Genomic DNA, 13685 nt, shown 5'->3' with positions numbered 1-13685 from the left:
AGCGTGTTATAAAATTGTGTGTGGTTGGTCAGTACCTCGAGACGATGATAATACTCATTTTGGCGATTTGATGGATGTTCGCCATCTCCCGGCACACAACATCTCTCTCTCCTGACATGTTTTTTTTGTTGTTTCCATATTTGCAGTTCATCGGCGACTCTCTCACTCTTGTTTTTCTGAAAAAGTTCATTTTAAAACATGCCAGTTTTCAACAACAAAAAATCCCAATTCCTTGCCGTTTGCTCCCTCAACGTTTTCTACGTGTGAATGTCGTGTTCCAAAAACAATAAAATCCAATTTCCCGATATTGTGAAAACTCACCCCCACACTCACAGAAACCCATACTCTCTCTCACACACACACACACTATTACACACAGTTGAGAATCTCCTTGAAAAAAAGAAAATGTGTTTCCCTTTTTTTTTTTTCAAAATGGCGGATATTGATATGATATTCTCTTTGATTTCTGTTCATTCGTTGCGGGTGTTGTCTAAATGAAGTTATGTTCGTTACACCATTGACCAATCCCGTGACGCTTTTTTTCCTCATTTCTGCAGCAAAATGAACCTCAATTTCAATTTCTACCTTTCACTTCTTATTGAATGTGCGTGTTTGTGAATTTGTTTATTTTGTAATATGATTTCGTCATTGTAAAGAAAAATTCAAAAAATAAAAAATTCAAAAAAACAAAAACCAAAACACGTCAAATTCTTTTAAAGCCTCTTGGATATGATTCGAGCAGTTTCGGCTCCAGAAATGGATGGGGCAGTCAGGTTGGTCCCTCTTATAGTGTAGCGATTCTTCCGTCCGTGAGCTTCAGTCTGAACGTTAGCGACTCCGGCAGTGTTTTCTTTCGGTCCATTACCAATACGCCTCATCGTCTCCCTACATCGAATTCAAAAATCAAATAGCGCAATTCAAGTTGAAGAATGATTTATCTCTACTCACTTGATGACTCGGTATCCGTTTTCATCCGCCTGGTACTCGACTGTTCGCAAGACAAAGCCGTCACTATACGAATAGGATCCGTTCACCTTTTTTTTTCAAAAGATAAAGAACTCGGACAACAGCCACAAAAATCTATATTCAAAACAAACCTGTGCTCCTCGACGTGTTTCTTCACGATGTAATTGGCCGCCTTTAATTCCGTCTCTAACGTCACTCCGGAAGTGGTAAGAAGCGTTCCGGTTGGCTCTCGTGTCGAACCTTTCAGATTCCTCGATAGGTGCACCGCCACTACCGTCCGTTGGGATAACTAACGCTCTCAATAAATTCTCTTCCGTCATATCATCGACAAGAATGGACTCTGCGAAAATATCCGGCGAAATGATCGCTTCACCTAGTCGAATTCCGGGCCATTTTACTCGCCCACGCGACGGACTTAGTTGCCTGGCCATGGCTAAACTCACCACCGCGCAAACTGTGATAACCTAAAAAAATTTCATGATCAATTAAAACGAAATAACTTAAAGATTTCAATTCAAATTGCGGTTGGATGTATAACTTACTCGAAGAGTGAACTTCATGATGATGTGAGGGACGAGAGATCTTCCGAGCAACGATGTCCGGCTTGTAATAGGTCGGTTTTCATCCATCGAGTCTTATTTATAAGGCTGGAAGAAGTCGAACGTTCTGTGCAAACCACCGATGACCTGCCTTTCACTTTGTGTTGACATGACACGCGGAACGGAGCACAACGAGCTGCTGACCTGATTTGGAAGACAGAAATAGTACTTTCACCCTCGTAGGCAGAAAATGGCTAGTCTCAATGTTAACTTAAACGTCCTGGAATTTTATTCCTAAATTTGTTTGATTTGTCGAGAAAATGGGACGCTATAAACGTATTTGGTGTTGAAGGCGTATCAACTTATAGGTAGTACAGTCAGAGCTACGCAAACTTGGCGTTTTTTTTTTTTTTGTATTTGGCGCCTAATTTTGAGATAATGCATTTCCCTTTAAATGGTTTTGCATTTATGTCCATGGGGTATTAAGCGTCGCCTTATGAAATCTAAACGCCTAGCCTACACAAACAACGGTGTTGCCTACGGGAATTTTCTTTCTAACCCTATCCCTAAAAATGATTCCAATTAACTTTTATGCTTACCCTTCATTTTTACCTAATGTCTCATCCATAGATTTTCAAGTGTCCCCTTTAAACTGAGACTCTGATAAATTAACTCTAGGCAGTATTTCAATGTTTCGATTATTTCCGCATGGTTTGCCCCTAATTGCACTTTTACCTAAATATATTAAACTTGATGTGTATATTTGATTCATTACATCAGTTTAGGGCAGTGCATCTAGCAGTCACAAAAACTTAATTTCTCGAAAAAATTCGTACGGGTTTGTACGTCATTACTTACACAGATTTTTCTAATTAAAGGGAGAATATTTGAACACATGATCAATTAAGTATTTTTTTAGTTTTTATTTTTCAAGCAGATCAAACAAAGCGAGAGGCTGGTGGAAGCTAATAGCCCGCCTGCCTAAAGGGGTTTAAACATCCTAGCCGCCCTGGTACATGAATTTAGCAATTGCTACCTAATGGCAACATCGCATATTCAAAACTTTTAAATACACTTGTTTCCCAACGGTTCTCATCATTCGACGCTCCGCTGCGTGCAAGGTAAGTTGTTTTTTTTGTAATTTTTGTATTGTTTTTAAATGTTGCTTGTGTTGGTTGTTAAAAGTGGTGTTAATAATTTGTCTCTTTTTCTTATAGCTGCTACAAGCTTTTAATTTATGTCATCTATTCGAGTTTTCTCGGACTGATTTTATCCTCCCATCGACACTTATCACCGAGTTGTTTTTACGCTTTGAACTTTTGATTATTATTTTAATTGTTCGAAATGCCCCGCCTTCGATTGGATGCTGCTCCGTCAAACTTGGTAAAGCCCAAATGCAATTGCAGTTGGACATTCTTGGTGTAACTGGCTTGTTTGTTTAGATGCTGGAAAACCGGAACACGATGAAGCTCACAAAATCAACAGTTGGTGTTGTGGCTCAAAAAGTGCAAGGTCCTAGTCTGCGCCCCAGAGCTGTCCTTAGTGATTTAACAAAGGCCAATGCAGTGTCGACAAATCAAGTAAAGAATGAACAGCCAGAAGAAAAGATCAAGAAGCCAGCCATTGGCATTGCCTCCAGGAAGCCTCTGCAGAGCACAAAGTAGGTTGTGTTGTTGACCTGTGTTATCATCCTCACTAATTATCTTTTTTCAGTGTTAAGAAAATTGTTCCTACTGCAGCCCCCAAAGCTGTATTGTGCACCAAAAAGGCTGAACCTGAGGCTTATTCCACTAAGCAGCTGCCAATTGAAGATATTGATCTTGAAAGGGATAACCCACAGCTGGTTTCCTATTATGCTAAGGATATTTATTCATACCTGCGTCAGCTGGAGGTAGTGTCTCTTTGGCACAACTCAGGTGGAAGTACTTACAGTTTTATTCTGCATTTAGAAATCATATCTGATTGGCGCGCAGTACATGGATGTTGATGGTTACACGATTCGGCCAACCATGCGTACTATCTTGGTCGATTGGCTTATTGACGTTCATGGTCGCTTCAAGATGCTTCAAGAAACGTTGTACCTGAGTATTTCTGTGATGGATTCTTTCCTTCAGGTTAGTATTTTAGGCTTTTTGTAAATTGTTTGATTGGTTATGGAAATGATCTTGTTTCTTCAGGTTGATTCTACAATCAACCGTCGTGAATTGCAGCTAGTTGGATTGACAGCTATGTTAATTGCGGCCAAATTTGAAGAGACATGGGCCCCCGAGATCAACGATTTCGTTTACATGTCAGATAAGGCTTATACGTCAAAGGATGTGCTTGCTATGGAGTGTCGGATGTTGCAGAAGTTGGATTTCCGGTTGGGTCGTCCGCTTCCTCTTCACTTCTTGCGCCGCAATACCCAAGCTGCATCACAGATTCTCGACCAGGTCATTTTGTTGTGGTCTAACGCTACTTGACGGTGCTAAAAGCTAAATTTTGTCAGCAGGTCGATGTTTTGCACCATACTCTTTCGAAATATCTAATGGAGTTGACTTTGCCAGAGTATTCTTTCTGCCATTACTTACCTTCCCAGCTTGCCGCTGCTGCTCTTTGTCTCTCTCTTCGGTAGGTTTTAACTGGTTATTTTCTAAGCATTTAGCTAATTTTATTTGTTTTTAGTATCCTTGACGAGAGTGACACGGAGAGCAACGAATTGTGGAACCACTCCATGGTATACTATTCTGGGTACACCTATGAGAGTTTAGAACCCCTTATGGAGAAGTTGTGTGGCCTGATCGCTGCCGCTGACGTCAGTAAATTCCAGGTAATTCCTGTGCTATCGGTGTTTTAGCGTTTGCTAATCTTATTTGTTCGCAGGCTGTTCGGAAGAAGTATGCGTGCTCTAAGCTGTATAACATCAGCACTATTCCTCATCTCAAGTCGCCTTTAGTCACTGTTTTGGCCAAAAGGGCGGGTGCAGTAAAAAATTGAAGGATGGTTTAGTTTAATGGAATTTTTCTCCCCAAAATTATTGTTTTCGCCTATGGTTGGTAATGCCGCCAGCTTTTATTATGTTCACATTTATGATGAATTTGTGTTACGGGTAGGTAACTAAAAACTGTTTGAAATGGTTGTCATTTATATTTGCCAAAATAAACGACTCGAGTCTCTTCTTATAACTTCGTCCTGCTAAACGGACATGTTTGGTTGAAACTTTCGATACATTGTACATATTTGACGCACTCTAATAAATTGAGAAAAGAGAATCATTCAATGTTTTATCTTACAGTGTACAGAATCAACATCAAATGAACATAAAACTAGTCCATAAATAATTCGTAGTTAGGCGCTTCTTACTTCGTTATGTTATCATGCGCTTTAATGGGTTGTGAAACCGAAATTCTTCTACTCGAATATAGCTAACGGTGTATAAACATGTGAATTTTAACCATATTTATCCTAATGCTTCGAAATCTATTTCTGGGATAATTTCAAATTCTTATCAAGGGTTAAGCAATGTAAAAAAAAATTAACTTTAATGTTGCAAGGTTGATGCAAATGTGCAGTTGTTGATGTTTATATCGTCTGTTGAACTTTAGTTGAAATTCGGTCGACGCCATGCATGAAACCCAAATCGATATTTAATGAACAACATCCAAAATTGAGGACCATGGACCTCCATTTCAACTAACCTGATTTCTGAACCATGCTCCTTCCTTTTGTACCGTAATACCATGTCGTACCCTCTGCAATACATCATGGAATTAATGGAAAATGGATAAAGTCTTCCAGACACAATAATTTATATCAAATTAAACCAACCTCAGGATAAAATTCGCGAAAAAACGAACTATCATAAGGACGTTGGTATACTTTGGTGGCAAAGCAATAAAAACCTACCAGTGAGGGCACCTCCATCCCGCGGCTACGAAAAACGGCGAACGACGATGCATGCGGTCAGAAAGGGGAGGCGGGAGAAAGGCTTGAGGGAGCATTATGTGTTGAAGCCGTCATCGTAATTTTCTTCCCCACTGTTCTAGCATAACTCGCTGGGTATAAAAGCCATCCGACCAGGTTCTAAAATCACCAGTCCTCATCCGACAACAACAACAACAACAACAATCATCATCATCATGTCTTCTCTGCAAATGGTAAACTTAGCTAGCTATCTCTGAATAGTATTCTATTTCTCACTATTCCATGTTGCACGATTGGTCTGTTATACGATTCGGTGATTCTTTGCAGTTCGTCCTCTTGGTTGTCGTTGTCTCCATGGCTGCTGCCTACCCACAGAGTTATGAGACTCCTTACAAAGCCCCATCAGCGCCTGCTTACTCTGCTCCTGCCTACTCTCCTCCTGCCTACTCCGCTCCTTCCTACAAAGGTGCCGGAACCGCCAACGGCCGTGCTAAGATTCAGGTCTACCGTGGTCCCACCAAAGAGGGAGGCAAAGGTTACGATGGCTTCGCTCCTTGGGGATTCTACGCCAACCAACCTGAAGATAACAAGGCTCATGGTTATTAAGAATTGAAATTTCAAACGAAAATCTTTATGGTTTCGCCTGGCTTGAACGACGTTACTGAAGTGAAATGTGCGTATGGCTGGATCATTCCACTTTCATTTGACCATGTGATTTAACTTTATCTTTCATTCTATCTGTCAATGACTGCAATTTTTTGTTATTTATGTTCTTCTTTTGCAATAGACAGACACTTGTTGATTCAGATCTTTGGTTTACATTATTTTGTAGTTATTTTACCAAAAACTTCCTACTTATTTTGTGGCCAGACAGCCGAATTCGAAGAATTCCGTTATTTTTCGTCTATTCTGCTTTAACCTAGAACACCTGGTACTACTTTTTCTTTTCATTCTACGTCTAGTGATTTTGTCTCTCCGTCGACACGTTGCTCACTAGAGAATTTCGCTTTAAGAGTTTCTTACCTTTCTTTTTCTGTTAGTTTTTGAAGGCGAAAAAATATTTTGGCTTTTGTATATAAAATATTTCGCCATCTGCATCGCAGATGGCGTTAACCTGTATGCAGACGGAAGTTTCTGTTTACACCGTGGCAATGCCGTTTTTAAAAAAATTGCATTTGGAGCTGTATTTTATTGTCTAGATTCGTCCATTTAGTGAAGTCAGATAATGGATAGTAGGAAAAAAGAGGCAGAATCCTACGTCAATTATGGTACTCCGCTGGAGCCTCTCGAAGAAGGTATGTACCGAATGTGAATGACACACCGGCACCTGTCTATGCAATGTTTCACGTATGTAATTCGTTTGATTTGTTTCATTACACAAAAACTAGATGACATAGCGGGAAAGAAACCAATCAGAATCGAAGATCAAGAAGTAAGAGACGAAAATGGTAGAAGACGGTTTCATGGCGCCTTCACAGGTGGTTTTTCAGCTGGCTATTACAATACAGTTGATACGAAAGAAGGATGGAGGCCAGCTGAATTCAAATCCTCCCGCAGTGATAGGCAAAAGAAAGAACAGAAACCACAAGATTTCATGGATGAAGAAGATCTTGGAGCCTTTGGTATTGCACCTCAAGTTCTACGTGCAAAAGAAGATTTTGGAGAGGGTCATGTTTCCCGCAAACGACTGAGGCCTGTTTTTGCAACTGCTGGAGCTATTCCAGGTAATGTCTAATCCTCTCCACATTTCAGGCAAAATAAAACTCAAGGTTTATCTTTTTGATTAGGTTTGCCAGCTTTGCATAATTTGCTCCATCCAGTTAAAGAAACAATTGGAATTAAGCTTTTACGATCCATGGGATGGAAACCAAACCAAGGTGTAGGAGAGAGATTGACAAAGAAGGAAAAAAAGGAAAGGAGAAAAAAATATGAAGAGACTAGAAAATATGGTTGTGATTTGCCTTCTGGATTGCAACAGAGAGAAATAAGGCAGCAGACTAGTGATGGAGAAGAAACGGGAGACGAGTCCGACGATCAGTTATATGCCCCAGACGACGTACCTGCGTTTGTAGTAAAACCGAAAAGCAACTTGTTTGGTCTTGGCTACACGGGATTAATGCCGCATCATGTTACTGCATCTACAGCTCCCAAAAGCGGGTTTGTGCTTTTTGAACCCACCTTAAAATTGACTGATCGGAAAAAGAAACTTCAGATAGCTGGTCAGGCTTTTGGTGTTGGAGCTTTTGAAAACGAAGATGAGGATATTTACAGCAGAGATGACATGAGTCAATATGACTTTGAATTGGGTGGTGCAAAACCCAAAAAGAAAAACTCTAACATGTTGGCATTACCATGCTCTGATGTCCTAGACGGTTTTGTTCGTGCAAAACAAAATGAACCCGTTTTTAAACGTTACCCTCCTCCGGTTATTCCCAAGGATTTTGTGCCTATTCATCGTAGCCTACACTCGCGATTCGACGTGAAACCTATGACCCAGGCTGAATTGAGCGGATTGGGTCGGCATGATCTCAACGCCAATCAGAGAGCCGCGATTCTTAACGAAGTTTTGAGCATGCCACCCGAGACTGCACAAGCACCTGCACCACCAGAAACCGTTTCGGCCCCACTGACTCCTGCGGAAGTCGTTGCACAAGCATTGATTCAAATTAAGAAGAATATCGCTGCACAGCAAGAGAAGTCGGGTCAAATTGTACAAGATGAAGAACAAAAAGTTAAGCTGGAGAAAACTACAGCCGTTTCGTTAGTGATTGACCCTGACAGAGAGGCAAAAGTTGCGAAGCTCAAGTCATTCGTTGAAAGTTCGAGGACAATTTCGTCTTTTCAGCCGTTTGCAAGAGATCTAGACAAGCAATATAGGTTTGAGGCTTTCTGTATTCTTTCCAAGAGTAACAGGCTTGCAGAATTCCATTTACTTCAGCCTGGAAACATGACTGCATGGGAGCGTGAACGTGAAGAGGTATTTTAATGATAAAATTGCATGTCTGACGCATTCCGTGACTAGTTTTCCAAATTTAGGTCGAGTTTGATAGGTCCTTGACGCTTTATCGGCCATTGACTGCTACAATGCAAAATCGTTTCACATCTGGAGGCCATGTCGAGGAAAACATTCAAGGTGGACTTGTTGCGCAAATTGAATCCTTTTTACCACAAGAAACGCCGCAACCTAAAAAGATTCCGGTCGTAAAAGATCCAGCTAAGCAGGCAGCCCTCCGAAAGCTTTTTGGACAACTCACTCGGAAGCAAAGTCAATGGAAGCCCGACCGTTTACTGTGCATTCGCTTTAATGTTCCAAATCCCTTTCCAAGGTATTTATTTTCTCTTTCCTCTCCTCGGGAACTCGTTTTGCATCTTTAATTTTTAAAACACTTTTTATTGCCGTATAATCTCTTGTTATTTAGTGCCGGAGATGCCCAAGATTCAGCGAAATTTGTTGCCAAAGGCACGTCTGGATCAAAATTTTCCATTTTTGATGTGTTGAACGCAGTTCCACAAGCTGGTCCTTCATTTATGTCGTCGGGCTACGATAATGTTCCATCCGGCCCTGTACAGGGCCCAGAAATCAAAGTCCAGGAACTCGAATGGGATAAAGCTGAAAGAGGTGAATTACAAGAAAAGGCTGAACCAGACCTTGTTCCAGAAGTAGGCCCATCTGAAGAAATAAAGGAAGAGGTGACAGAGGAAGTGCCATACGAACGTCCTCCAATGGATGTCTTTAGAGCAATTTTCGCTGACACCGATTCGGAGGAAGAAGAAGAAGAAGAAGAAAACAAAGAGGAGGAGGATAAAAAAGTCGAAGAAGCGAAAAACAACCGAACACGCGAACAACCAAAGCCTCCAATTGTAGAAGAAATGGATGATGATGCCTATGGGCCTCGATTACCAGCTTCCGGTAGTATCGGTAATAAAGTGGCAGTAGTTAACTTAACTGCCATTCAAGACGCCAGTAACCAAGTAGAATGGGTAGAACGCGACAAGGCCAAGAAAAAGAAAGAACACAAGAAAGACAAAAAGAAAAAGGATAAAAAGAAGAAAGATAAAAAGAACAAGAAGAGAAAAAGACGCCATTCCGACGTCGGTTCAAGTAGCAGTGATGAAGAAGTGGATGATATGAAAATATTGAAGAAGATTGTTGCACTGAAGAAACTGCAAAAACTTTAAATACATTCGAATTCTCTTGAAGCATTATATACCAAACCGATTCGTTTTATGAGCAATCGCGTTTTTTTTCCTAAAGAAATTATAATATTATTATTGAACACCTGCCTGACTATTGGGAAGTTGGCAAATGGCACAATTATCAAGTTGACTCCAACAAGAACCGCAATAGAAGGCCGAGCATTCAGGATTCCGGTTGCATGTTTGAAATTTTTTGGAAGACGATGAACCCAAGACTCTAATCGTAGATCCTGGACATCCACACAAGAGGCAGCAGCGTCGGAGCCTGCCCAGGAGGCTTAGTACTTTGGCCAGTTTGCTACCATGATCCAGCACCTCAGCCAACTTTTTATTTTCATCCAATCTTCCGGGAATGCGATACTGCTGGCTGGCATTCCTGGCTTGTCTTCGACGGAGCATCTCCTTGTACAGGTAAGCAACCCTTTCATTCTGTCGTTCAGGGTAGAAGTGTGCCGCGATGGCATGACGTGAACGGAGGCAGTAAGGTTGTAATAAGGTAACCAATCCGAGAGCAACTACAACAACGGCTGGATGAATTAAATGTCGCGGTGAAAGTTGAACTGGTTTTGGCAGGCATGGAATGGTGTCAATGTGATTGAACACGCTCGATTGGTAGTTGAATTCTTTAAACAAGAAACGGAAGAAAGTCGAAATGAATCCACCGCCGTGCACGCTGAATCTATGCTCAGATTCCACGCCCACTTGTAAGGCTGTGTGTCCATTGCGCCGGATTATATCAGTCACTTGATACAAAATCCAATCGGCTACGATTAAAATTGTTGTGAAAAAGATGACGACTCCGTAAACTAGTAGACTCGTCAAAAGCGATTTCTTCTCGCAGGGGGAAAGTGCTAGCGAAAGACAATCAATCAACTTCTTTTGCTCTGCTGGTCCTTTTAATGGGAATAATGAATTTTGTTGCGATGAATCGTAAGCTTTAATATCTTTATTGATGTAGATGTTGTCGAAGACGAGGCTGTGCTGAAAACGGAAGTGATAAAGCCAGGAGGTAATCACTACGATGACCAGCGTGATGATGCTAAAGTAAGAAGATAGGATTCCCACGAATCCCAATAGCCGATCCAGAAAGTATTCGATTTCTGACGTGACGTTTCGTTTGACTTCGTCGAAACTACTAGTGTTGTTCAACATGGATTCCAGCTGACGATGGTAAGATGCTCCAATTTCTAATTCACCAATAAGTGGCCGGATATACTGCGGAATTGCAGCCAATGACGAAAAGGACCACGTTGCCACCTATTTTTAAAAATTCACGCTCAGTCGGGTGCGAACGATTTAAAATTTTATATTTGCGGTTATGATCACGTTACCTCCTTAATTTCACCGCAAATTTCCGCCGTAAACTTGCACAGATCGGATGTAAACAAATTACAAACATCCGTCAGTCTGATATTGTCGATACGATCCGCTACATCCGTCCCGATTTTCTTAACTTCGTTGATAGCTTGTTCGCCAGCTTTAGTGACATCGGACAACCAGCCTCTTTTCTTTCGTCGAAGCAATCCGCTACTTGTAATTGCGTTGATGCATTCCGTTTTCAAACTGTCCATCTTCTTTTGGCATCCTCCGTTGATCGATGCCATTGTTGTCCGACATCGGTCCATTTCAACTTTGACGTTGTTGAGAGTTGAATTGAAAGACTCGGATGTCTGCTTCAGCGTGTTATCCAGAGCATTAATCGCCTGCTGGACCGATTCAGCCAATTGTACGTAGTGGGCCAAATTGTCCCCGACTTGTCCAGTCATTTCTTTCATCGATTCTTTGTAGCGTTCCGATGCGACAGTTGTTTGATTAAACGCTGCTTCGCCGAAACAAATCAACGACTGAGTCGTCTGTTTGAAATTGTAATTCAAATTGGCTGCTGGTCCAGCTAGCAGCATGCTCATCAATAAGGCAACTAGCCACGATTTGCCTAATTTCGTACCTAACGTGGGAACGAGAAGGGATACGATGCATCGAACTGCTTGAAACAGTGCCAATAAAATCGAAATGAGAACAACAATGCTTCCTGCAATCACTCCAGCCATCCAATCCTTGATGTCGTGGCGATAGTGGAGCTCCAGAAAGATTACAGCTCCGACTAAAATGGATAGAATGAACAGTTTGAATACGTGACAGGTGATTGTCTGCGTCGTTATGTGGTCCATTTTTTCGGGCTGGCTTCCATATGCTTCCAGCACGGAAGGCGTCAGCTGTCCAAAACCCTGTCCTTCGTTTTCTTCCAATGCTGATTTATCATTGTGTAGGATCCAAACTTCCGCTTTGGTTAGAACTTTCACTTGAGGTGCCGTGGTGCTAACTTGAACTGTGTGTGCCATGATTGCCCTTCGACACGACACTCGGCTCTCGTCCGTTACGCTCGGTTTCATCTATAGGTACTGGCAGCCTGACAGAAACCCTTGCTCTTGTATATGAATCTACGCAGTTTTCAAGTTTCCTTCCGCTTTGTGGTTTTGCGTATTTCTTAATTTCATTCTCATGGTGAAGCGTAGCAAAAAAAACAAACAAAGGACACAATTACGATTAGAATATCCCAATGATTTTCATTGATTGTTGGATATCGAAAAAATCGTCAATCGTGTCCAACTCTCCTTGTAAAAAGATACGAAATCTTGTCGTCCTGTTTGTGGTCAACGGGGGGGAGATCAAGTTTTTCGTTTGTAACCCATAATTCCTTGATGGTTTGGTTAGATACTTTGCACAGAGTGTCTCATGATCCGTAGTCAACAGATTATACCATTTGCTTTTTTATGGACCGTTTTTGTTCCATTTGTGGAACTTTTTCTTATGGAAGTTTACCAAACAGGAAGTGGAAGAAGGCCACGAAGAATTCACGCCAGCGCGCTGAACTGACGGTTGACCTTAACTTCTATGGCCCCAAGACCAAAGACTTGGGATAATGTTTTAGCACCTGATAAAATCAAGAGTTGGTCGCACAAAATCAACCTCATTGGCATTGAAAATGTTTGGTTCAGAGGACATTCTTTTATTTTAGAAACAACGTCAGTGAAAGTGTTTTTAACTCAATTTTTCTATTCTGACAGCCGCGTTTAACGACAACAACAAAACAAAATGGCAATTTTTTTTACTTTACTCTCTTTTTTTTCTTCCAATTTTTGTTACCCCGTGCAACTGATATTTTTAATCAACGTGCCGATAGGATATAGCTTCCGTTCCTGGTACGACTTTCACTCGATAATCTTAGCTATCACAGATCGCTGGAAACTGACGTCTCTGCGTTGACTCATGCCATTTATTTACGCATGTTACGTGATCGCTGTGTTGTGGTTATAGCCTTTGGATCTTTGGATTTGTCTTTTTTTGGTTCTCCGTTCCAAACTAGAATCGAGATTGTACCACTTTGGAACTATTTCTAAATTGGAGAAACCCCATTTACCAAATGAAGATGGCTGTGCGTGTGTTGACATAGCAGTCGGGAAAAGGGAAATTTCTTTTTCCCACCTAATTACGAATTCACGCACCTTTCATTTCTTTAATTTCTGAGGTCCTTGGGTATGCCTTGAGAATCCAAGGATAATATAGTTTTGTTTTCGGAGATGGTGTCAAGTTTTTTAATGTATGTGCGCATATTAACATTCTCGAAAGGTGCGGTATTGTTCATAGTGATAGACCACGGAAATCATAGTTGCCACTTCAGGTTTTTATTTTGAGAACGAGAAAAAAAAGAAGAAGGCCGACCAAAAAATGTGGAAAAAAAAAAACAAAAATGCCTCAAAACATTTTTCAATTTGGTTCAAGGAATCGTTTTCTTTCAGGTGTATCTACTATCACACCGCAGCCAGTTAAAGCAAAAGGCAGCAAGCGGAGCAAACCAGAAAGAACCGCCGTCGTCTACACCAGTGAGCCCAGGACAGCAAGCAACAGGATTCCCCTATATGCTGACTTCACCTTGTCGAGTCAGTTTTCTTCGGTATAACTGGCCTTGTCTGGATTTTTCGGGACTCGGTTCCGTAAGGGAAATCTAGTGGAAAGCCATGAAGGAGGATGGCGAAGGCCGTCACGCAAGACAGCCTGGCTATACGCGCCGATTCTATTGTA

General features: G+C 41.3%; 2 protein-coding genes and 1 long non-coding RNA gene across 3 annotated transcripts; 1 reads left to right on the top strand and 2 right to left on the bottom strand.

Moving 5' to 3' along the window:
- Nucleotides 1-609: 609 nt before the first annotated feature.
- On the bottom strand, nucleotides 610-1649 carry LOC116921380. The gene is made up of 4 exons (XM_032927659.2): nucleotides 1509-1649; nucleotides 1098-1430; nucleotides 949-1034; nucleotides 610-885 (listed from the first exon to the last, which is right to left on the bottom strand). Exons 1-4 carry the CDS (start codon nucleotides 1593-1595, stop codon nucleotides 714-716), a joined length of 678 nt encoding a protein of 225 aa, XP_032783550.1. The 5' UTR covers nucleotides 1596-1649; the 3' UTR covers nucleotides 610-713.
- An 835-nt stretch (nucleotides 1650-2484) lies between these two features.
- On the top strand, nucleotides 2485-13324 carry LOC116921363. The gene is made up of 19 exons (XM_032927635.2): nucleotides 2485-2626; nucleotides 2723-2888; nucleotides 2948-3165; nucleotides 3219-3396; nucleotides 3455-3619; nucleotides 3683-3937; nucleotides 3997-4115; nucleotides 4170-4314; nucleotides 5531-5641; nucleotides 5736-6006; nucleotides 6797-7132; nucleotides 7196-8385; nucleotides 8445-8734; nucleotides 8828-9557; nucleotides 9833-10016; nucleotides 10564-10649; nucleotides 10745-10775; nucleotides 11071-11331; nucleotides 11394-13324. Exons 2-19 carry the CDS (start codon nucleotides 2850-2852, stop codon nucleotides 11498-11500), a joined length of 4716 nt encoding a protein of 1571 aa, XP_032783526.2. The 5' UTR covers nucleotides 2485-2626; nucleotides 2723-2849; the 3' UTR covers nucleotides 11501-13324.
- Nucleotides 4565-5736, bottom strand: LOC116921385. The gene is made up of 3 exons (XR_004393217.2): nucleotides 5313-5736; nucleotides 5183-5236; nucleotides 4565-5083 (listed from the first exon to the last, which is right to left on the bottom strand). It is a non-coding gene; the product is annotated as an uncharacterized LOC116921385 (long non-coding RNA).
- Nucleotides 13325-13685: the final 361 nt, after the last annotated feature.

Source organism: Daphnia magna, linkage group LG4 (genome assembly GCF_020631705.1).
Source record: "Daphnia magna isolate NIES linkage group LG4, ASM2063170v1.1, whole genome shotgun sequence".
Classification (NCBI taxonomy): Eukaryota; Metazoa; Arthropoda; class Branchiopoda; order Diplostraca; family Daphniidae; genus Daphnia; species Daphnia magna.
Note: the sequence above shows the minus strand (reverse complement) of the source record. Positions and strands in the feature narration are given on the sequence as shown.

What these genes read in the sequence shown, in the direction of transcription:
- LOC116921380 (XM_032927659.2), bottom strand. Translation starts at nt 1,595, where the DNA reads ATGGATGAAAACCGACCTATTACAAGCCGGACATCGTTGCTCGGAAGA. An exon ending in TCATGAAGTTCACTCTTCGA is followed by an intron (nt 1,431 to 1,508) that starts GTAAGTTATACA and finishes AAATTTTTTTAG; the next exon opens with GTTATCACAGTTTGCGCGGT. An exon ending in AAACACGTCGAGGAGCACAG is followed by an intron (nt 1,035 to 1,097) that starts GTTTGTTTTGAA and finishes TGAAAAAAAAAG; the next exon opens with GTGAACGGATCCTATTCGTA.
- LOC116921363 (XM_032927635.2), top strand. Translation starts at nt 2,850, where the DNA reads ATGCCCCGCCTTCGATTGGATGCTGCTCCGTCAAACTTG. An exon ending in GCTCTTTGTCTCTCTCTTCG is followed by an intron (nt 4,116 to 4,169) that starts GTAGGTTTTAAC and finishes ATTTGTTTTTAG; the next exon opens with TATCCTTGACGAGAGTGACA. An exon ending in TGAAAATATTGAAGAAGATT is followed by an intron (nt 9,558 to 9,832) that starts GTTGCACTGAAG and finishes CTCTAATCGTAG; the next exon opens with ATCCTGGACATCCACACAAG.